The 24070-nt window shown below is 41.0% G+C and overlaps 1 protein-coding gene and 1 pseudogene across 1 annotated transcript in view; both read left to right on the top strand.

Moving 5' to 3' along the window:
• Positions 1 to 624: 624 nt before the first annotated feature.
• Positions 625 to 12355, top strand: LOC139309399 (early activation antigen CD69-like; annotated as a pseudogene).
• A 2979-nt stretch (positions 12356 to 15334) lies between these two features.
• Positions 15335 to 24070, top strand: part of LOC139309398 (killer cell lectin-like receptor subfamily B member 1B allele B) — a 30843-nt gene continuing 22107 nt past the window's right edge. The window contains exons 1-2 of the mRNA XM_070933461.1: positions 15335 to 15494; positions 22828 to 22929. Coding sequence (XP_070789562.1) covers positions 15413 to 15494; positions 22828 to 22929 — 184 coding nt within the window. The 5' untranslated portion in view covers positions 15335 to 15412. The remainder of the gene's footprint in view (positions 15495 to 22827; positions 22930 to 24070) is intronic.

Here is a 24070-nt window from a genome sequence, read left to right as displayed (position 1 = left end):
GGGTATTTCGCTGCGCACTCAAGACCCTGTTGTTCCGCCAGGCTGGGTTAGCAACATAATTTTAAATTGGATGTTTCAAATTTTTGGGATTTTAAATTAAGCCAAATTTATTTAATATTTTAAAATTATTTTAAATTGATGTTGATTCTGTTTTTAAATAGGCTGTACACCGCCCTGAGTCCTTCGGGAGAAGGTAAAGAAATAAAATAAATTTTATAGAAATAAAATTATTATTATTATTATTATTCTGTTATGCATGGCTTAGCTCATAGCTTCAATGAGCTGCACAAACCCCTTCACCACGACAAGGCAGTGATGCATGAAGGCGTCTTAGCTTTTCAAGATAGACAACTCAGATTCTCGATTCAATTCAACCCTTTTGACAGAAAGTGGAAAACAGAATGTTGATTTTTATTCCTCTGTTAAAAAGTTGCCCAATTTATTCATGGCGCTAAAATAATTTGCAAGACAAATTATTTTGTGCTGCACACTTCTTAAAAGGCTGTGTCCTATATCTAAAAAGAGGTTCTTGAAATTAGTAGTAGTTTGCCATCTTCTGTAAGCTTCTTGACCTTCCTTCTGTTGATAGCCCCATTTGTAATTCCAGGTCATACAAATCCAGGAACAATGGCCCGCGGTAAACGTGATGAGCAGGCCCATCCTAGCAAGGGATATGATCGTCCTAGCAATGGATATGATCGTGTACAGAAAGAAGAAAGAGGTAATAATAACACCAAAGTCTGGAAGCCAATCTCCCCAAATGAAGGATTGAAATGTCCAAGCCGTGGCCACACAGAGCAATCCAAAACACTCTTCCCAGTTGGATTTCCAAAAATTCCTGCTGAATTTTATTATATATGATTTTTTATTGGTTTTCAAAAATAAAATACAAAAAGTATAAATAGTTGAAAAGAAAACATAAGAAGAGGGGGAGGGAAGAAAATAAAAGAAATAAAGTGTAAAGTGGGGGAAAGGAAGGAAAAGGCACCAACTTCCAACTCTTTAACACAGTAGAAGATAACAGTATTTATTTATTTATTTATTATTTAAATTTGTATACCGCCCTTCTCCCGAAGGACTCAGGGCGCTGCACAGCCAAAATTAAAATACATACAATACAAAATTTAAAATAATTTAAAAGCAGAATTAAATCGAATTGGCTTCCCAAAACATTAAAACCCATTACCCTTAAAATAACCCATTAAAATTTTAAGCCAGCCCAGCTTGCTGAAATAGGAAGGTCTTCAAAGCTCGACGGAAGGTCCGGAGGTCCGGGATTAGTCGTATTCCTGGGGGTAGCTCGTTCCAGAGGGCGGGTGCCCCCACAGAGAAGGCTCTCCCCCTGGGGGTCGTCAGTCGACATTGCTTGACCGACGGCACCGTAAGGAGGCCCTCTCTGTGGGACCGAGTTGGCCGGTGGGAGGTTATCGGTGGCAGAAGGTGGTCTCGCAAATAACCAGGCCCTAAGCCATGGAGCGCTTTAAAGGTGAGAACCAATACCTTGAAGCGCACCCGGAAGACCACAGGAAGCCAGTGCAGCTCGCGCAGGCAAGGTGTCACATGGGAGCGCCATGTCGCCCCCATAATTACCCGCGCGGCCGCGTTCTGGACCAGCTGGAGCTTCCGAGTGCTCCTCAAGGGGAGCCCCATGTAGAGAGCATTGCAGTAGTCCAGGCGAGAGGTGACGAGGGCATGAGTGACCGTGCATAGGGAGTCCCGATCCAGAAAGGGACGCAACTGGCGTATCAGGCGAACCTGATAAAAAGCCCCCCTGGCCACGGCTGTCATATGCTCTTCTAAAGACAGCCGTGCATCCAGGAGGACGCCCAAGTTGCGAGCCCTCTCCGTGGGGGCCAATGACTCGCCCCCAATAGCCAGAGATGGCACCAACTGGCTATATCGGGACGCCGGCATCCACAGCCACTCGGTCTTGGAAGGGTTGAGTCGAAGCCTGTTCCTCCCCATCCAGACCCGCACGGCCTCCAGGCACCGGGACATCACTTCAAGGCCATCGTTGGGGTGGTCTGGGGTGGAGATGTACAGCTGAGTATCATCAGCGTACAGATGGCATCGCACCCCAAATCCACGGATGATCTCGCCCAGCGGCTTCACATAAATGTTGAACAGGAGAGGCGAGAGGGCCGACCCTTGCGGCACCCCACAAATAAGGTGCCTCGAGGTCAACCTCTGCCCCCCCAGCCAACACAGACTGCGACCGGTCAGAGAGATAAGAGGAGAACCACCGTAGAACGGTGCCTCCCACTCCAACCCCTCCAGCCGGCGCAGCATGATACCATGGTCGATGGTATCAAAAGCTGCTGAGAGATCTAATAGGACCAGGACAGAGGAACATCCCCTGTCCCGAGCCCTCCAGAGATCATCGACCAACGTGACCAATGCCGTTTCCGTGCTGTACCCAGGCCTGAAGCCGGACTGGAACGGATCCAGATAGACAGCTTCATCCAGGTACTGTGGGAGCTGTCGCGCAACCACACTCTCGACAACCTTCGCCACAAAGCGAAGATTGGAGACAGGACGGTAGTTTGCCAAAACAGCCGGATCCAGACAGGGCTTCTTGAGGAGGGGCCTCACCACCGCCTCTTTCAAGGCGGGAGGTAAGACACCCTCACTCAGAGAAGCGTTAATAATCCTCTGAAGCCAGCCTTGTGTAACCTCCCGGGTAGCCAGCACCAGCCAGGAGGGACACGGGTCCAATAAACATGTGGTTGTGTTCAGTCTCCCCAGCATCCTGTCCACGTCCTCGGGAGTCACAGGATCGAACTCCTCCCAGATGACATTCTCAAGACTCGCCTCAGACACATCGCCTGAACCCACACAGTCAGAGTCCGAGCCGTCCCGAATCTGAGCAATTTTATCGTGCAGATAACACGCAAAATCCTCAGCATGCCCTTGCAAGGGGTCTTCCCGCGCTCAAAGATGGAGAAGGGAGCGGGTCAGCCTAAACAAGGCGGCTGGGCGATTATCTGCCGACGCGATAAGAGCGGAGAAGTAATTACACTTCGCCGCTTTTATCGCCACTAAGTAGGTCTTGATATAAGACCACACTAGTGCTCGGTCAGATCCAGAATGACTAGCCCTCCAACTACTCTCTAGGTGTCTTTTCCGGCGCTTCATCTCCCTCAGCTCCTCGGAGAACCAAGGAGCTGGGCCGATTCGGCGCCGGGTCAGAGGCCGCAAAGGCAAAGGTACAACCACAACTTTTTGCTTTTACACAAAAGTATGTACAAGCCAAACAAAATCAAAGTTTCATTTTGTTTTTATTGCAAGCAAAAAAATCCAGCAGCAATTTCAGAATAGAAACAAGGTTAAATATATTCTCTTCTTTGGGTTCAAGAATCAATTTGACCATCTCTGCTTCTCTTTGGTGAGGGGAGCAATATATGTTTCTGTTAACTCATTAATGTTTATCATAATTTATATTAAAATCCTCTATATTATTTCAATTTTTTTAACCTAAAGGGAGAAAACACTTTTTTTAGTTTTGATATTTTACTAACTTTAAAAAGTACTCAAGTATTATATATAAAGGAGAAAAAAAGAAGACCCTTCATTTTAAACCCAAACACAATACTACATTAGAGCTTTCATTCAATTATATATATCACACCAATTAACTCCGATTAGCTCATTGAATTTGAATCTCTCCCTCGAGTTTATCCTCATGGAATGGATCTTTTTCTTTTACTTTCAAATTTAGTCAATTTTCCAAATTTGGGAATTATTTAGCATTACGTAAAAAGACAGAGGACATACATTTACAAACTCATTTTATACATACAAAACTAATTTAAAGCTTTCTTTCAATATCAAACTTGTAAAAGTCCATCCTAACTAATTAAGTCATTAAATTTAAATTCAGAGCCCAAACTTTGATTATAGGACCATGGGTGTCCGTGTGTCCGTCTGCAGTGGCTGTAACAGTTAAAGGTTGTAACTCGAGGATTACCTGTGTAGGTTACACTCCTTTACATAAAGAAATAGCAGAACCTGAAGGGATAGCATTGCAGAAAAGGGCTATGCATTACTAATTAAAAAATGGCTTGGTAACACTTTTCATACATTGGTCAAAGAGTAATTGTAGCACTAGCAAAAGATTCAGCCATTGCAGTGGATATTAGTTGTATTAGTAGAAACTGTATTTCTCCCAGTTTTCCTTTAAATATTGACAGGTGGCATGCGTAGTAGTTAATAGTAATAATATATGTTCTGCTATTTTATCTCTTAAGGGTCTAAGGAGAAGATTTTAGGAGAATAGACCAACTGAATAGAGGAGACAGCATATGAATCACTGACGTGAATGAAAAAGAAATAAGTGTTGACGTATAAAGAAAAATTACACAGATATTGTGGTCTCCTAACTGGGTCCCAAATTATTACTTACTTACTTACTTACTTACTTACTTACTTATTTATTTGATTTGATTTGATTTGATTTGATTTGATTTGATTTGATTTGATTTGATTTGTATGCCGCCCTATCTCCATAGGACTCAGGGCGGCTCACAACAATTCAAATCAAACCAGATAAAAACATATTAAAATACAAATTAAACATATGTTAAAACTCATTAAAATAATCAAACTAATCAAACCTGGGAAAGGAATCTGAATCTAAAAAGACACATGTTTTTGGGTGTTATTATTATTCATATTTCTATGCCGCCCACTCTCTGAGGACTCTGGGCAGCTTACACCAAAGACAGTATACTAAATAGCATATTGCCCCCAACAATCTGGGTCCTCAGTGTATCCACCTCAGAAGGATGGAAGGCTGAGTCAACCTTGAGCCGGTGAGATTTGATCCGCTGATCTGCTGAACTAGCAGTCAGCTGAAGTAGCTGCAGTACTGCACCCTAGCCACTGCGCCACCTCAGCTCTTGTGCATGGATTGGTATTTGTGGGTGTTGCTAAATGGAAAGCTTTTCAATTACTCATTCTAGATTTTAGTGTCTCTGTTAGGCTCTCACCCTTCTTAGCTTTTGAAGACCAGCCAAGATCAACAGATTCTCAAATGAATTCAACCCTTTTAACAGAATGTAGATAATAGAATGTTGATTTTTTTTGCTTCTCTAATAAAAAGTTGCCCAATTTATTAACGGCCATAAAAAACCTTTGCATGACAAATTATTTTCTGCTATATGCTTTTTAAAAGGCTGTGTCTTATATCTAAAAATAATTTTCCGTCTTCTGTAAGCATCCTGGTCTTCCTTCTTGTAACAGTCCCATTTCTAATTCCAGTTCATATAAATTTAGAAATGCAGAACATAGATGAAGAGCAAGATCTGCAACGCACTTCTCCCAATGGAAATGCAGGAGGACAAGAGGAAAACTCAGGTAGTAATAACGGTATCGAGAATTGGAAGCCATTCACCCATATGAGGGATTGAACTGTCCAAGCCACAACCACCGGAGCATATGGAGCAATACAAAACACATACTTTGTCCCCGATTAGATTTTTAAAAACTCCTGCTGAATTTTATTCTCTCAAGAGAAAGAGAGCAGGCGTTTAGAGTCTGCTACAGGGGACAGCCTTAAAATAAATGTAATGAAATAAAGAAGCAAATGTGACTACAGAGAAAGGGACTAGTTCTAGTAAGCTGTAATGAGTAATTGACATAAAGTATATAGTAAGTGACAAGATGAGAGCGGAAAGTCAGCTTCAAACATACAAGAATATAAATGAATATAGGTTAGAATATATATAAATATAAAAGAATATAGGTTTTTAGTATGGATCTGCCTGAGTATGTTCCTTGTCCAGGATGCTGTAGAAAGGAGAAGAAAAATGGATTTGTTCCAAGGACCATTTGTAGTTTATCTCAAGCAATTAAATGTCTTAGGCTAGTTTTACCCCACCTTTATGCAGACTTTGTGTAGTTTCTCTGCAGTACCATCAATTTATTTAATAATTTGTTTCTATATTATTATATATTATATTATATTATATTATATTATATTATATTATATTATTCCATTTCTATAGCCACTCTATTCAAACAAGTGACTCTGGGTGGCTTACAATTCTAAAATTATGGAATGATTAAAATAATTAAAAACAATAAAACACTAAAAACATCCAGAAAATAAATACAGATAGCAGCCAAGATAATCCAACGGTAAAGCCAAGGAATGGGGCCAGTGGTGGGCTGCAACCGGTTTACAACCAATACGGTGAGTGCGTGCCTAGGGCGCTTGCGCGCAGTGCTAAAATTTGAGCTTTTTGAAGCTCAGCTGCTTACCTTCTAAGTCAGCCCCGGTAAGTAGAACAGCGGAGGCGTAGAAATCAGCTGTGACGTGCAATTCAGATGAGGTAGAAACAAGGAAATAAAGGACAGGATAGGGTGAGGGGGCAGCTGATTGTCGGAACTACCGGTTCGCCTGAACCGGTCTGAACTGTCAGCAGCCCACCACTGAATGGGGCCCTTACCCCAGTCCAGGTTCCAGACCCAGGTACCTAGCCAAGTTTTTAATGCCTTGTGAAAGGCCAACAGGGTTGGGGCCATTCTAATCTCCAAGGGAGAATAGCCCACAAGGCAGGGGCTACAATGGAAAAAGCCCACTTTTAGTTCCTGCCAGTCAACACTCTTGACGGGATCTGCAGCAGGCCCAATTCTGCTTCACCAGACCCAATTTTGTTTCATATTTCAATCTTCTTTTAACTGAACCAGATGAAATTCAATATAATCTGGGGGACCACATTTATTTACAAGAAGGCCTCTAGTTCCATCATGGACACCAAAGAGATCTGCAAGTCTTCTTAGGGGAGGAAGAAAGGATAAAGATAAGATAAAATACAATAAGATAAGATGGCAAGAACTCCTAAGCAGTTTTATTTGCTCAGTTAGAACATGGCAGTTCAATTTATTTTCATCAGAATCAGACTTACATTTTGCTTGACGCGAGAGGACAACTATTGGCTTTGGAAATTAAAAGGCAAAAAGCAAGAAAATCTTAGCAACTTAGAAATGTGTATAATATTTTATTTAGGGATTTCTGCTCACCAGTATCAGATATCTTTCTACCTTCCTTTGATGTAACAGATGAGTACTGATGAATCTTGTTTTTCTCTCTTTTTTTATGCAGAAAAAAAATGTTTGTCGGCTTGCTCTAAATACAGAAAAGCAATAATTGGAGTTGTCATTTCTTACATCCTCCTCCTGATCATCATTTTTATCCTCGTTGCCCATTTCCTGTCATGCACCACAGAAAATCAGAAGATCCAGGCAGTTCAAACCGGTATAAAAATTTACTACAAGCTTTAGCTGTCTACAAGAATCTGAATTCCTAACAGCCAAAGCAGATTGGTGGTAGATAAGAATCAAAGGCATTCAAGGTGGGCTGGACTTAGATAACTTGTGGGTGCGAAGGGACTCAATACTGTGTTTCACCCCCTCCCTCGGGCTCAGCCTGCTACATTTCCTACATCTCGCTTATTACCAGGGTAAGAAATCTAGTCCCTAATCCTGTTCTCAGGAAAAGCTTCTCCATGACTTCATGAAGCTGAATGACCTCTGCAGATGGGTTAGAAACATAGAATTGGCCTTGCCTTGCTTTCTAGTCACTACAATCTGCTTCATCTAGTCCAGGAAAACATCAGTTCCTTTATTTGAAAAAAGTCTCAGTGTTTGGTTGAAAGTATCACTGAATCTTATTTTGTGAGTTTAATCCAGAATGAGATAGCCGGAAGGGGAAAAAAAGAATACTCATTTGGCACTAGTGAGAAGAGCAGAAATAGTGGTTTAAGGGGTTTAGCAGGAAAATGAATTGAAAATAGCAAACATTTGGGTCTTTTTTGCCAGGTGACTGTAATAGTAAAGGCAAATCTCAAAAAATGAAATAAGCAAACATTTATTTATTTAGTGCTTTCCTTCCAAAAGCAATAATTGTGAAAAAGATGGGCCAAATGTCAAATAGGTTGACCAAATTAGTGGAACATCTCACAAAGAGATTCATAGCTGAATAAGTGGTTTCTTGGATTCAAATCCACCATGCAAATCACCGCTCAGGTCCACAATCTCTATTAATCTCAGGATTATAGAATGGAAGTTGTTACAACAGCTAGAATATGGGTCTCCTTATCCAGATTGGGTTTTATTAGAAATCAGTAACACATTCTAATTTAGCAGGATGGTCCCATCCTACTTAAAAGAACAAGACTGGATAAGTCAGTTTCTATTCTTTCCACCTCTTTTTGTTCTAGGAACACCAGTGCCATTAAACTGCCAAAAGGATGCCACAAAATGTCTACCTCTTCCATGTCCACCTGACTGGATTGGACATCAAGGACACTGCTACAAATTGTCAGAAGAGGAAAAAAACTGGACGGAGAGCCAGAACTCCTGTATTTTACATAATGCTTCCCTGGCCAAATATACAGAGGAGAAAATGGTGAGTAATGGAACTGGTTTAGTCCAGGATAAATCAGTTCCTAGAAATAATGTTGCGTCATTGATGGTGCATGCTCTTTTACATAACCATCCAGTTAAAGGATTTTCTCCTAAAACCAGTAAAAAAACATCTCCTTAGATGCCCCTCCGGTCAAAAGCTTCAGGATCCTCTTAAACCTTCTCCAGGTTCCAAAGAATGCCAGCTTCACAAAGCACGCTCTGTTGACATAAAAAATTAAAAATTCAAGAATATTGCTCTAAACATTATTGAATTAAGTCAGTCATCGCTTGTTTCATTTCTTGCTGCACAGAAACTTGGAAACATCTAATAATCTCAGAGGTAAAGATAGAATTAGGAAGCCAAAAATAAAATGGTAGAAATTACCAAGAGCCATTCTAGGAAGAGCAGGGTTTTTCTTTTACCTTCTACAAAAGGTTTAAAAATCACTTCAAAAAAAGTAAACAAGGTTCTCCTGTTTTGCCTCTCACTAAAGGAATTACTAGCTGGGTTTTATTAGGGTTCAAAATACCTTGTTAGTTTTTTTAGCCTATATGTAAATTCAGAAATTAAACTAGCAATCTAACAAAGCAACGTTCTAACATGTACCATTTTTTAAAGGATATTATGAGAATGTTCACAAGAGACCGTGTCTTTTGGATCGGCCTCAAGAGAGAACCAGTTCAACCCTGGAAGTGGCTAGATGGAGAAAATGCAACGTGAGTCTTCCTCTTTCCCTTTCAGTTGGCAAGAGCTGAAAGTAAAATACCTCCATTGAGGCTCCGTGCATCTCGGGACTGATCTCAGAAAGAGCCCCCTGGCTGCCAGTATTCAGACGTTGCTCTCTAAAAAGATTTGGCTGTACTGACGTAGTTAAAAATGTATTACGAGGAGTCCTCAACTTCTAGCCATTCATTTAGTGACTATTCAAAGTTATAACAGAACTGGAAAAAAAATGTATGATCAGTCTTTGCAGTTACAGCCATTGCAGCATCCCCCATGGTCATATTGGTCACATGGCAACCCATGTGTATTTATTTATTATGTTTATTTTATTTATTTATTCTATATGGCCACCCAACTCATTCATGGTGACTCTGGGCAACTTAACCGAAATAAAACAACAATACTAAACCCTCACTGCCCTGGTGACAACAATCAAACCAACCCATTGTTCAGCTGTATATTTCCCCGGGGTCCCCACAGCTGTTAGAATGGTTGCAGCATCCCAAGGTCATTGATCACCATTTGCGACCTTCCCAGCTGGTTTCCAACAAACAAAAGTCAAGAAGGGAAGCTGATTTGCTTAAAACCACACGATTCACATAGCCATTGTAGCGATCTACTTAACAACTGTGGCAAAAAAAGGTCACAAAACCAGGCATAATTCACTTACGTGAGGGGCTTGGTGATGTCTTGAGCTCCTAACTCACTTAACAACCATCTTGCTTAGCAATGGAAATATCTAGTCCTGATAGTGGTTGCAAGTCAAGGACTGCCTATATAATTGTTGTGTTCAGAATCCCACTTGGAACTGAGTCCAGAATGCTCCGAGGGACACAGATCTACTGAACAATCAAAACGTCCCAATAGATGAATTGGGGAACAATCTGCAGAATCATCTTTAGTTGAGAATTAAAGATAGTATCCAGGTCCTGCCCTAATGTCCACAAGACAATCTGTGGGATAGATAACCTCCTGAATAACTTGGAGAGCTGCTACTACTTACAGTAGATAGTAAACTACTGGTTATTTACGGGACCGCCTACTACCACCAATAGCCTCCCACCGGCCAGTACGCTCTCATAGAGAGGGACTCCTCCGGGTGCCGTCAGCCAAACAGTGTCGACTGGCGGCCCCTAGGGGGAGAGCCTTCTCTGTGGGGGCACCTACCATCTGGAATGAGCTCCCCCCGGAGATACGGAGGATCCCGGATCTGCGCTCCTTCCGCCGTGCTGTGAAGACCTTTTTATTCCATCAAGCGGGCTTGGCCTAATCTCTTCCCTTTTTAAATATGTAAATTTTAATCTGTTTTTAAATTATTGGGGTATTTTAATTTGTCTGGGCCAAATAATTTAATTTGATTTTATCGGGTTTTTAAATTTTGTGTATTTATGTATTTTATTGTTGGCTGTTCACCGCCCTGAGTCCTTCGGGAGTAGGGCGGTATACAAATCAAATAAACTAAACTAAACTAAACTAAACTGCCTTGGAGTTTCCCAGCGTGGTCCCTTCTGATTAGGTTGCACTGCAACTTCTATTATTCTCAATCTTTGTGCCCAAGGGTAGGAAATATGGTGGCTATGGTCCAGTCCAGCATTTCTAGAGGGCGCCAGGCCAGGCCAGGCAAGGCTCAGCTAGATGAACTGCATATTCATGACCCCTTTGGTAACTCTTATCTGGGAGGTTATCTCCACCGCCTAATTTCTGCTTCTGTTACAGGGTGAAAATCATGGGGAATGGAGGAGATTGTGCTTTTATGGACAATGATGTCGCATTCATGTCAGTGAGATGCAGCAGTCCGCACTACTACATGTGCCAAAAAAAAATGCTCCTAAGAGACCCTGAAAGAGAACTGGAAGTATAGCTAGTTCTTGACTTACAACAGTTCATTTAGTGACCATTCAAAGTTACAACAGCACTGAAAAAAGTGACTTACCATTTTTCAGACTTACAATGATCACAAGTTTAAAATTCAGATGCTGAGCAAGATCCTGCCATCACCTTCTGTGGCCTTCTGACAAGCAAACTCAACGGGGGCAAGCAAAGATGCACTTACCAACCGTGTTGCTGACTTAACAACTGCAGTGACTCCCTTAACAAGTGTGACAAGAAAGGTCGTAAAATGGGACCAAACTCACTTAACAATTGACCCGCTTAGCAACAGAAATTTTGGACTCAATTGTGGTCGTCCGTCGAGGACTACCTGTTGTCAGACCTGGAAGCCATCTTTTGCATTTGGGCATTTGCAGTTACATGATCCCGACTTTCAGCCTTTTTTGCTGAAAATGGGTGTTTTCCACAAAAAACACCCATTTGGGAAGCTGGATTCACTTAATTGTGGTGGCCACTGTAAAAATGGTTGTAAAATTGGGCCTGATTCAGTTTATGACACTAATGACTTACGATGGAAATTCTGTTCCTAATTGTGATAGAGAATTACCAGGAATTACATGCAATTAGGAATTACTGCTCAATTAGGAAGTTGAAGACCCAGATTGTTGGGGGGCATATGCTGACTATGTAAACCGCTTAGAGAGGGCTGTAAAAGCACTATGAAGCAGTATATAAGTCTAAGTGCTATTGCTAATTGTAAGTCGAGAATTACAGGACCATCATGGCGGCCATAGGCCTATCCCAAAACAGTGGGGCAGGCTTCGAATATCATGCACCAGTTACGGTTTTCTTGTCTTCAGTAGTAGCAATGTGATCTGAAAGGGAAACTATTTCTGTTGTGTCTCCCCGCCCCCGCCCCCCACTCCACCTCCATCATGGCCAAATCATTCCCTGGTGACCAAAACACTATACAGTATAAATGATGGTAATGATAATGATACACAGATAGCCCTCAACTTATTAGTGACCATTGACCAAAGTTACAATGGCACAGAAAAAAGTGACATGACCATTTTTTGCACATATTTATTATTTATTTATTTATTTATTGGTTCGATTTATATGCCGCCCTTCTCCGGAGACTCAGGGCGGCTTACAATGCGTTAAGCAATAGCCTTCATACTTTTGTATATACCTGCTTAGTAGGGCTTTCGGCCCCCCCTAAACGGTGTTCTTTGTTATACAAAGTCAGTTTATGGCCCCCACAATCCGAGGTCCTCATTTTACCCTTTGTAGCAGCCCCATGGTCATGTGATAAAAATTCAGACACTTGGCAACTGTCTCATACTTAAGCTGTCAAAATAATAAAGATAAATAAATAAAAATAAATTACACCCCAGAGATGCGTGATTCCATTTATTGTGTTACGGCTCAGAAAAACAAATTCTGCTTCTTGGCCTTTACTCGAACATAAATACACCGTAACAAAACTCTATTGCTATTCAGCAGAAACAAAAAAAGACAAAATCCTTACTTGGAGTCTTTGTGGGCCACAAAGAAGATTGGTTTAATGTCATATACCCCTCTACATGCTTTCAAGATGGAGTGCATCAAATGATAGTTTTGGTCTTCAGGCTGCAAAGGAAATGTGAGTCTTTTTCGCCATCTGAAGTGTGAAACCACAAGGAAACATCTCAGAAGGGTTCTTGCACCAATGAGAATCCTGCATACCAATCACACCAGATATAAAGGGTTAGCAGACCATCTCTTTAATGAAGGACTTTCCTTTATTAGCCTTCCAATGTGGCATCTCCATTGGTCTTGAATATCCAGGGTATCTGTCCAGCCTCACAGAAAAACAACACAAGATTTCAGAAAAGTCTAATGGTGTAGGCAGGTAAACACAGAATCCTGGAGACTGTAGGAGGAATTTCCTCATTTTTAGAGAATTAATCATTTAATTAATTTTGGAATGATTTGAAATGCTGCTTCCCAGGTTTTCTGCTCCTAGGGCTAAGCTGTGGCTTATGAGGTAAAGGTTCCCCTCGCACATATGTGCTTGTCATTCCCGACTCTAGGGGGCGGTGCTCATCTTCGTTTCAAAGCCGAAGAGCCAGCGCTGTCCGAAGACATCTCCGTGGTCATGTGGCCGGCATGACTAAACGCCAAAGGCGCACGGAACGCTGTTACCTTCCCACCAAAGGTGGCCCCTATTTTTTCTACTTCCATTTTTTACGTGCTTTCAAACTGCTAGGTTGGCAGAAGCTGGGACAAGTAACGGGAGCTCACCCCATTACGCGGCACTAGGGATTTCATCCACAACTGCTGACCTTTCAATTGACAAGCTCAGCATCTTAGCCATTAAGACACCACATCCCTTGCTTATGAGATAAAATGCCACATAATCTCTTGTTTATCTGTGTTTACCTCTTCCCAGCCAAGAAAACAAACACATGAATCGTTGAACAAAACAACCCAGAGTTCTCGAGGCACAAATGACCAGACTCAAATGATATTTTATGTATCATCATCCCTGCACTGCCGTTCTTGACGGTTGATATGAGATGTTTGTGTTGATATGTTTGGTTTTTGCCAAATGTGGCACTCTGCATTATGGCCAAACATCCCCACTTTGGGTCTCATCTGTCCTAAGGACAGTGTTCCAAAAGCCTTGTGATTTGATGTGAAAACTGAGCTCTCTAGAGGAGGCTCTAATGCTGAGAAAATGAATCAACTGGCTGCACTTTTTATGCTAAGCAACCTAGGCCAGGTGGCCCTAAAGGTGCTTTTTGCAAAAGGCAACTGAGCTTTGTTTTTTTCCCTTTTGAAAATGTTTCTCTTCTCATACAAGAAGCTTCTTCAGTTCTAACTTCTTTCAGATAGAATTGAAGAAGCTTCTTGGATGAGAAGTGAACTGTTTTCAAAAGAAACCCAAGAAATCCCGGTAGCCTTTTGCAAACAGCACCTTTGGGACAACCACAACCTGGATGATTGAGAATCTCCATAGACATTTAGACCAGCTGGCCTGAAGCTTGGGAAGAAGAATTTCATATCATTCAAACCTGCTCTGCTCTAATGGCATCACTACCAATGAGGGTTGAAAATGCCATTTGTGGTTTCAGAAATTCAGTAGATGTGTATCCCGAGCTACCATTGAAGAGACTAAATGAAATCTGTATGATAGTTTCTTGGCCACCTGGGTGGGACTTGACTTTGGGGCCAGTTAGATGAGACTTCGCCCGCATTCAGACAATCTGTTTGGTTTAGTGGTTAATGCAACCAGCTAGAAAGCAGGAGAACATGAGTTTAAGTCCCACCTTAAGTCATGAATGCCATCTGGGCAACTTTGGGCCAGTCATTCATTCCAACCTACCTCACAGGGTGGTTGTGGGGAAAATAGGAGGAGGAAGGTGTGTGTGTGTGCTACATTTTTTGTTATTTGGAATTGGAATATTCTTTATTGGCCAAGTTTGATTGGACACACAAGCAGGGCCGGATTTTCCTATAGGATAACTAGGCTTCAGCCTAGGGCCTCAAGATCAAGAGGGGCCTACATTCAAATTGTTAGCAAAATTAAAATTACACTTTCACTATAGGTGAAAGGGCCTCATAAGTGGAATAGCCTAGGGCCTCTTTTCATCTAAATCCGGCCCTGCACACAAGGAATTTGTCTCCGGTGTATAAGCTTTCAGTTACATACAAATAACAAAATGATAAGCTATAGATCATAAATCGTAAGATAGATACAACAAATGTTAAGAAGGTAGTAGGAAAGATGAGAAGAGAATAGCAATTCAGCCCTACTACATGGGTAACTATCTTTAGGCATAAGCCAGTGCTGTAGGATGTTTTAGATGTTTTAATAGAGAATGGCATGGGGGAAAAATATCTTTGTGACTAGTCATTTTGGCATGCAATGCTCTATAGTGGTATCCTGAAAGGAGAAGTTGAAACAGTTTATGTTCAGGATGCGAGGAGTCCACAGATATTTTTCTCAGCTCTCTTTCTGGCTAGTGCAGTATACAGGTCCTCAAAACAAATATTAAGGTTTGGTGTGATGTTGATTGAGTTAGATAATAAGCCAAAAGGAAGATTTCTGAAGGCTTTACAATGAGAAACTATTTGGGAGGAGAAATGAGAAAGGATCAGTCGCCTTGATCTGTTGCTGAAGAGTGAAATTCCTCCTTCGCTTTCTCCTTTCTGATAAATGAAGTTGCTGCCTCCGAAACAGAAATTTATCTTATATATTTTTATTTTGATAAATAAAAAGTGTGGTAAGCCTTGGAAACAAAGCAGGTGGTTCCTCGCTGGTCTCACAGCACTTCCTGTGCAATCTTGTCGCCCACCTTCAGAAAGCCGTAGTTGGGGAGGCTCAGGCTGCTCATACCAAGAAGGGTTGGTACAAAAGTGCTCTTCCTCCTTCAGATTAAACTAGTAGCTGGAGTAACAATGAAAGAAGAAGGCTGTAACTTCTACTTGAATTACCGGCCAAACAGAATGCAAAGGAGACTCAAGCAATCTCAGCTGCAAGGTAAGCTATGGCTTATTTATAGTTATTTGGGGCCTCTAAGTGGATGGTTTTGATGGCCTCAGTGCAAATATCTTCGTGGGGATCTCAACAATAAGGGAAAGAATGTAATTGCCAATTTCTCTTTTGATCAGGTATCTTATCGATGCAATCTATTGTATGAGTTCACCTTTCACATATTTAGCCTTTTCACTGCTCCACAAGGCAAGACTTCTTATTTTCAGCAGGATAACAAAATAACAGAGTTGGAAGGGATCTTGGAGGTCTTCTAGTCCAACCCTCTGCTCAAGCAGGAGACCCTCTGCCGGTTCAGACAAATGGTTGTCTAATCTCTTTTAAAAATCTCCGGCGATGGAGCACCCACAACTGATTAAATGGTGGTCTCTAATAATGCTCCGTAACTAGCAATGAGCAGTGAAGGAAGTCTGTTTTCAATTCTAGTGTGTTTCATGGCATAAATCACTTTATTTTAAAATAACATATTGTTTTTTTTTTTTTTTTTAATTTGATTTATATGCCGCCCTTCTCCGAAGACTCAGGGCGGCTTACAATGTGCTCAGCAATAGCCTTCATCCTTTTTGTATATTTATACAAAGTCAGCTTATTGCCCCCACAACTGGGTCCTCAATTTACCTACCTTAGAAAGGATGGAAGGCTGAGTCAACCTTGAGCCTTGGCGAGATTTGAACCCTGCAGTAATTGCAGGCAGCTGGTCTTAATAACCAGCTTAATAACAGGGTGCCTTAAACCCCTGTACTACCAAGGCCCCTAATATTGTCTTCCATGCTTTGTCTCCAAGGCTTTCACATGAGTATATGTACAAGTAATCCTCGACTTACGGCCACAATTGAGCCCAAAATTTAAGTGAGAAAATTTGTTAAGTGAGGTTTGCCCCATTTTACAACTTTTTCTGTCGCAGTTGTTAAGTGAATCATTGCAGTTGTTAAATTAGTAACACGGTTGTTAAGCGAATCTGGCTTCTGCATTGACTTCGCTTGTCAGAAGGTTGCAAAAGGGGATCGCATGACCCTGAGTCATTGCGACCGTCGTAAATATGAATCAGTTTCCAAGCATCGGAATTCTGATCACGTGATCAGGGAGATGCTGCAATGGTCGTTAAGTGTGAAAAACAGTCATAAGTCGCTTTTTTCAATGTGGTTGTAACTTTGAACAGTCACTAAAGGAACTGTTCTAATTTAAGGACTACCTGTATATGTACCCTGTTTTCTCCAAAATAAGACATCCCTTGATAATAAGCCCAATCGGGCTTTTGAGCGTTTGGCAATAAGGCCAAGCGCTTATTTCAGGGTTCAAAAAAATATAAGACAGGGTCTTGTTTTCAGGGAAACATGGTGCATGTAACTCAACTAAAGTACAGGTAGCCCTTGACTTAAAAACCATTAGCAACCATTCAATGTTGCCATTCAAAAAGTTGGAAGCGGGAAAAAAGTGTGTTACAACTGTCTCTAATTGATAACCAGCATGCATTTAGGATGGTTCCTGGATAGGAGCCTGGATAGCTCAGCAGACTAAAGCCTGTTATTAACATTCAGCTGTCCTGCAATTACTGTAAGTTCGAATCTCACCAGGCTCAAGGTTGACTCAGCGTTCCATCCTTTCTAAGGTAGGTAAATTGAGGACCCAGTTTGTGGGGGCAATAAGCTGACTTTGTATAAAATATACAAAAAGTATGAAGGCTATTGCTTAACACATTGTAAGCCGCCCTGAGTCTCCGGAGAAGGGCGGCATATAAATCTAATTTAAAAAAAATGGTTGCAGCATCACTTCACAATCATGTCAAAAAAAGTTTGTAAAATCAGGCACAACTCACTTAACAGCTGACTTGCTTAGCAGCGGATGTTCTGCTCCTAATTGTGGTCATAAATCGAGGATTACCTTTCTGCTAGCTCAGATTCTGCTTTCTTCCATTTTGAAGATTTAAGCTCAATCCTTAGTATAAAATAAGGGATGAACTAGCAACAGAATGGTCTAGTAGTTTAAACCATGAAGTCCTGTCTCCACATTGAAAGTATAACTCTTGCCGTATTATTTTCTATGTTTAATTTGGCCTTTTCTTTCCTACAAAAGGGTAATAAAAGTTTGCATTCTTCATAGCCATTGTTCATAACGTGCCTGCTGTTTTTGATGGCCCTTCTGTATCAAAGAAATCTGATTTTTTTCCCCCCAGTCTTCCACAATTTGATAGTTTCAGATATTTCAGATTATAACTTGTGGCTGTATTGGGCAACGATGACCTTGTTGGTGGGGGATAATATTCCAAAAGATTTAGTGGGGAAGGCTGGATTATTCTGTTCTAGGCATTTTTCTATATTGATAATACTAAAAATACTGGAAATACGACATGTTAACTTTACATCGTAAAGTTATAACTGATATTTCTCTCTCACACACAAAGATTAAAATAAAACCATGTGTTGTGGCCCCGCCCTCTGAGCCTGTCCCATCGGAGGAAGAAAGCTCCGAGCATGAGGAAGAGGAGTCAGCCAGGCCTCCCTCTCCAGGCCCCTCCCCTCTGGCATTGTCTCAAGTGCCGGCCGAGGGAGAGGAGACAGCTGATTCGGATCAGAGTGATAAAGAAACATCATTCCTGGACGCACGCCTCCAAAGGCGTGATAAACGTTTGCAGCAGCTTAGGAGGCGTGCTAGGGATTAGAACTGAGTCACTGGACCACACCCCAGAGACTATATAATAGAGGGTGGTGGTCAAGGATTTTTGTGACGAACAAAGCAAACCTTAGATAGTCACTAAAGCCTCGTCCGGAGCTGCTGAGAGAAAGATTTAAAGTGTCGGACATTTGGACTCTTGAGTATTTGTCTTTCTGTTTTACTTTGAAAATAAAGTCACTTGGCAGACGGTGTGTCTATCGCTGCCAAGTGGGAGATAAGAACTGGGTGCGTTCCAAAGTGTTTCCTTAACCCTCGACTGGCTGTGTGTGTGTGTGTGTGGGTACGGGGACAGATCACCATGTGTGTGTATATATACATACACACACACAAATACAGAGAGAGAGAGGGAGAGGGAGAGGGAGATGGAGAGGGAGGGAGGGAGGGAGGGAGGGAGGGAGGAGAGAGAGAGAGAGAGAGAGAGAGAGAGAGAGAGAGAGAGATGTATTTTGGGGGGAACAAAGTACATTAGTTGAGCTACCAAAAACACAACTGAAGAGGACTAACACAGGGGTCTTCCTTAAGATTTTATAATCCTTTGCTATTGTTAACTGTGAAGAGCCTTGGTAGTACAGTGGTTTAAAGCACCCTGTTATTAACACAGCTGCCTGCAATTACTGCAGGTTTGAATCTTACCAGGCTCAAGGTTGACTCAGCCTTCCATCCTTTCTAAGGTAGGTAAAATGAGGACCCAGTTTGTGGGGGCAATAAGCTGACTTTGTATAAATATACAAAAGTATGAAGGCTATTGCTTAATGCATTGTAAGCCGCTCTGAGTCTCCGGAGAAGGGCGGCATATAAATCAAATTTTAAAAAAAATAAAATAAAAAAAATAAAATAAAAAAAAAGTCGTGTACGACCCATCATGACCCCATGGACAACGTTCCTTCAGGCCTTCCTGTCCTCTACCATCCTCTGGAGTCCATTTAAGCTCATGCCAACTGCTTCAGTGACTCCATCCAGCCACCTTGCTCTCTGTCATCCCCTTCTTCTTTTGCCTTCATTCTTTCCCAGCATTAGGCTCTTCTCCAGTGAGTCCTTCTTTCTAATTAGGTGGCCAAAATATTTGAGTTTCATCTTCAGGATCTGACCTTCTAAAGACCAGTCAGGGTTGATCTCCTCTAGGATTTAATCCTTAAGATTTTATGATTTGGTGCTCCAGAGTCCATAATCATGTAGAGAGGTCTCAGGGACAAAGAGGTCTCCTTCTCCAGACCAGCACCATGAGATACTGCTAATGGAAGTAGCTCATCTCTCCTTTGAACCTTTCTTCGTCATAAAGCCTGGGCAGACTCAGAATAACTGCATGATATTTGCACAACATTGGAAAAGTGAAGAGATTCCGATTGAGGAGAAGGTGATTAGGAAAATATTAGAATGTGCAGAAATGAATATATTAACATTAGCAATTAAAGAGAAAGAACAAACTGAATATTATATGATACGGGAAGTATTTTATCAATGGTTAGAGAGTAAAAAGGCAAACTGGAAATAAAAGAAGGCGATTAAAGAAGAAAAGAAAACATGTTAAGCTAGAGGTATAAATAAGAAGATAATTATTAGTATTAGAATGAGGAGGATAATTATGTGTAATGTTGTTATTATTGTATTTTCACTAGAACACACGTTAAGAAGAAAAATGAATAGGCTTACAATGTTTAACTGTTTAACATATTATAATTTTAAGATTAGAGAACTATATTAAGTGAATGACGTTGTAAATGTTGAAGGTTGACACATAGAGTTATTTGAACCCAGACGACCCGCAGATCCCGGATCTGCGCTCCTTCCGCCGTGCTGTGAAGACCTTTTTATTCCATCAAGCGGGCTTGGCCTGATCTCTTCCCTTTTTAAATATGTAAATTTTAATCTGTTTTTAAATTACTGGGGTATTTTAATTTGTCTGGGCCAAATAATTTAATTTGATTTTATCGGGTTTTTAAATTTTGTGTATTTATGTATTTTATTGTTGGCTGTTCACCGCCCTGAGTCCTTCGGGAGTAGGGCGGTATACAAATCAAATAAACTAACTAACTAACTAACGACACATTGTTTACGGAAAGATGGATTTTTTTTTTATTTAAAAAATGAATAACTGCACAGAGCCCCCATGTCTGTTCTGACAGGAACTTGGTTTTTCAGATCCTCAACCAGCCAGCCAGAAAACCACTTTCTCTTTTCAGCCTTGAGTTAATTTTTTTCTTTGTTTTCACCCCCCCCCCCCCACCCAGCTTGGACCACTCACTTCCTCTCCAGTTTGGTTCCTTCACAGATTTCTGTGAAATTAAAAATGAGGGGAAGTCTATCTGAGCCATTTTCAGCTCTTTAGAGTAAGGGTGTGATATAAGGCTGGATTAAGATCAACTGATATCCTACAGTTCAACAATGGTGCCCTTGTATTGACTCTTCCATTGATCAACGGACAAGACAGTCAGACTCAATACATGCTGAAAGTGAAACAAGATTATAAATTCAGTTTTCTTCCAGGCCATCCCCCAGATTGCACCCCACCCAGGGCTGGGTTTCACTTGCCTTTGCTACCGGTTCGCTTGTGTGCGCGCCCCCTGTCTGCGCATATGCAGAAGCTTCTGCACATGTGCAGATCGTATTTGATGACGTCTGGGCAGGTGGGCGGAGCCTCCTGCCGCCACTGCTACAGGTTTGCCCGAACCGGGCCGAACTGGTAGCAACTCACCACTGACCCCACAGCTGTATTAATTTAAAACTTTTATTTTTTTTATTTAGAACATTTATATGGCCACCCAACTCACTCAGGAAGCCTACAGAATATATTTATTGAACATTGTAAGCAAATTATTTACTGATATCTAGGCCATTAGAAAAACATGGACATTTTTTTCAACACTTTTTAATGTGTTTTAATAACTTTATTACACTGTAATGGAAAAGTGGAACTACAAAAATTTATGAAAATTAAAGTTGAGTGTGGCAGTGGAAGAGTTAAGAACATGATGGCTAGGGGAAGAAACGTGTACCCTAAACGTGCTTATTTTGCTTAATGATTAAGCCAAGCCAGGTGGGATACAAATGTATGTATAAATATATTATTTGGGGGAAAATATTATTCATAACAAAGTGTGAAACATTTGCTGCCAATTTCGTACACCTCCATTCTTTCCTTTCAAACCTTTCTGTGGTGGGTTTTTCATAAGGTCCTGATATGACTAACTCAAATATATGAAAGGAAAGAAGAAATTTAACGCTGGACTAAGCTGTCAAGGCTGAGTTCTGTACATTATTTCCTTTTAAATCTATATTAATTTTCCACCAACCACATATTTTATTAGTGAATGTGTTGTAGCCAGGCTCCCCATACCAGCTTTTAAGGTCAACTAACTTTTAAAAATAGAATTTGTGGGTCATCAACTGGAAATAGTTGCAGAATAGCAGATTATGGGGTAAGAATAAGTAGAAACAGCATGCCTCTGACCATATGGTCCTTCTAGGAATTTGTAATTGGTCCCAGAATCAAACTTTCAGATTTTCAAACATTTTTCTGTCAGTGATATTTTTCAGCTGCAAGTTTTCACTTATGGGATGATTCATTTGTCACTTTCTTAGTTTTCATTTTCCCTTGAGAGATTAGCAACAATGATGCCCAGTGCTTTACTCTTGCTGATAAACTGAAAAGGATAGAGTAAACTAAGAGTAATCTACCATGGGAGAAGGCCAAGGAAGGGGTAGTATTTTTTATCTACCCCTGGGATAAAAATCTTATTGATATATTAAGATTTATCAATTGTTTTTTGTATCTTATGATTTATGAATCTTATGATTTATGATTGATGAGCCTTTCCTCACTTTGTTGTTTGTATGTACACTGTGAGCTTATGCACCAGAGACAAATTGCTTATGTGGCCAATAAAGGATTCTTTCTTTCTTTCTTTCTTTCTTTCTTTCTTTCTTTCTTTCTTTCTTTCTTTCTTTCTTTCTTTCTTTCTTTCTTTCTTTCATCTATCTTCTTCATCATCGTCATCTCTATCAACTGTCTCTATCATTTATCTATCATCTATCTACCATCTGTCTGTCTGTCTCTGTCTGTGTCTATCTACTTTCTTTCCCTCCCATATCTATCTATCTATCTATCTATCTATCTATCTATCTATCTATCTATCTATCTATCTATCTATCTATCTATCTATCTATCTATCTATCCATCTAGCTATCTATCCATCCATCCATCCATCCATCCATCCATCCATCCATCCGGCTATCTATCTAGCTATCTATCATCTATCTACCTATCCAACTAGCCAACTTCCACAAGCAACATCAATCTATCCAGCTAGCTATCTAGCTATCTATCATCTATCTACCTATCCAACTTCCACAAGCAACATCAATGGGGGAACCCAGATTCACTTAATGACTATATGATTTACTATAAGAACCATTGCAAATAGAGTCATAAAATCGAATGAGACTCACTTGACTGCCCTGCTTAGCAATGGCAGTAGGCCCTAGACTTATATATTTATATATAGTGCTTTACAACCCACTCTTAAGTAACTTTTTAAAGTGCCATTGTAACATTTTAACGATCACTAAATGAATTATTGTAAATCATGGACTACCTATATAGAGGTCTTATTTTCCTTGTTTGCTTCTTTCCTTATCTCTGTGTTTCCAGATTTCTTGGTGGAACATCCTCGGTGTCATTGCTTCCTGGTAGGATCTGGATGTGCTATAATCCTCATTCTTGTGGCAGCCCTCACAGCCCTGGGCATCAGGGGTAAGTTATTTGAAACTTGATATTTTCCATGAATGCGTTTATTGTACATATGTGAGTAAATCCATCATTTATAATTTAAAATGCAAAGACTGGCCATCCGCCAGTGCCTTTGGGCAGCATGCAAGGATTAAAACAGAGAAAATGAGATTTTTAAAACCACAAATAGAAGATAGTTGTTTTTCTCCCCCCGATGAGAAAAAACACAAATCATTAACATAGCATTGTTCAAAGTGGATATACATTTTTAAGAGCTTCAAGGCTTTGCTTTTTTTTTTTTTTTTTTTTAAGGATAGCAAGGTTGGGATTGCAGAGTTCAATAGGAAATTATCATTCCAAAAATGAGGCAGTGGAATGGAGAAAGCAACATTGACAAATTATGTGTTCTAAATCAGAGGTGGGTTTCAGCAGGTTCTGACCAGTTCTGGAGAACCGGTAGCAGAAATTTTGAGTAGTTCGGAGAACCGGTAAATACCACCTCTGACTGGCCCCGCCCCCATCTATCCTCTGCCTCCCGAGTCCCAGCTGATTGGGAGGGAATGGGGATTTTTCAGTATCCTTCCCCTGGGGTGGGGAGGGAATGGAGATTTTACAGTATCCTTCCCCTGCCATGCCCACCAAGCCATGCCACGCCCACCAAGCCACGCCTACAGAACCGGTAGTAAATTTTTTTGAATCCCACCACTGTCCAGTGTAAATACAGTGTTAATCCTCGACTTACAATAGTTTATTTATTGACCATTCGAAGTTACAACGGAACCAGGCATGGTATTCACTTACCTTTGCTACCGGTTCGCAAATGTGAGTGCGCATGTGTCACCTCCACACATGCACAGGACCTTCCGCGCATGCGCAGAGTGTCAAAAACAGGATGTGATGATGTCCGGGCGGGTGGGCGGAGCTTCCCACCACTGCCGATACCGCTTCACCCAAACTGGCTGAATACCACCACTGAACGGCACTGAAAAAAATGACTTATGACCATTTTTCACACTTACGACTGTTGCAGCAACTTGGTCATGTGATCAAAATTCAGATGCTTGGCAACTGACTCACATTTATGACAGTTGCGGTGTCCCGGGGTCATGTGATCACCTTTTGTGACCTTTTGACAAGCAAAGTCAATGAGGCAGCCAGATTCACT

Source organism: Pituophis catenifer, unplaced genomic scaffold, assembly GCF_029215685.1.
Source record: "Pituophis catenifer annectens isolate HBS135680 unplaced genomic scaffold, rPitCat1.0.hap2 SCAF_2, whole genome shotgun sequence".
Classification (NCBI taxonomy): Eukaryota; Metazoa; Chordata; class Lepidosauria; order Squamata; family Colubridae; genus Pituophis; species Pituophis catenifer.
The sequence above is the reverse complement of the archived record's forward strand: the minus strand, read 5'-3'. Positions and strand labels throughout refer to the sequence as shown.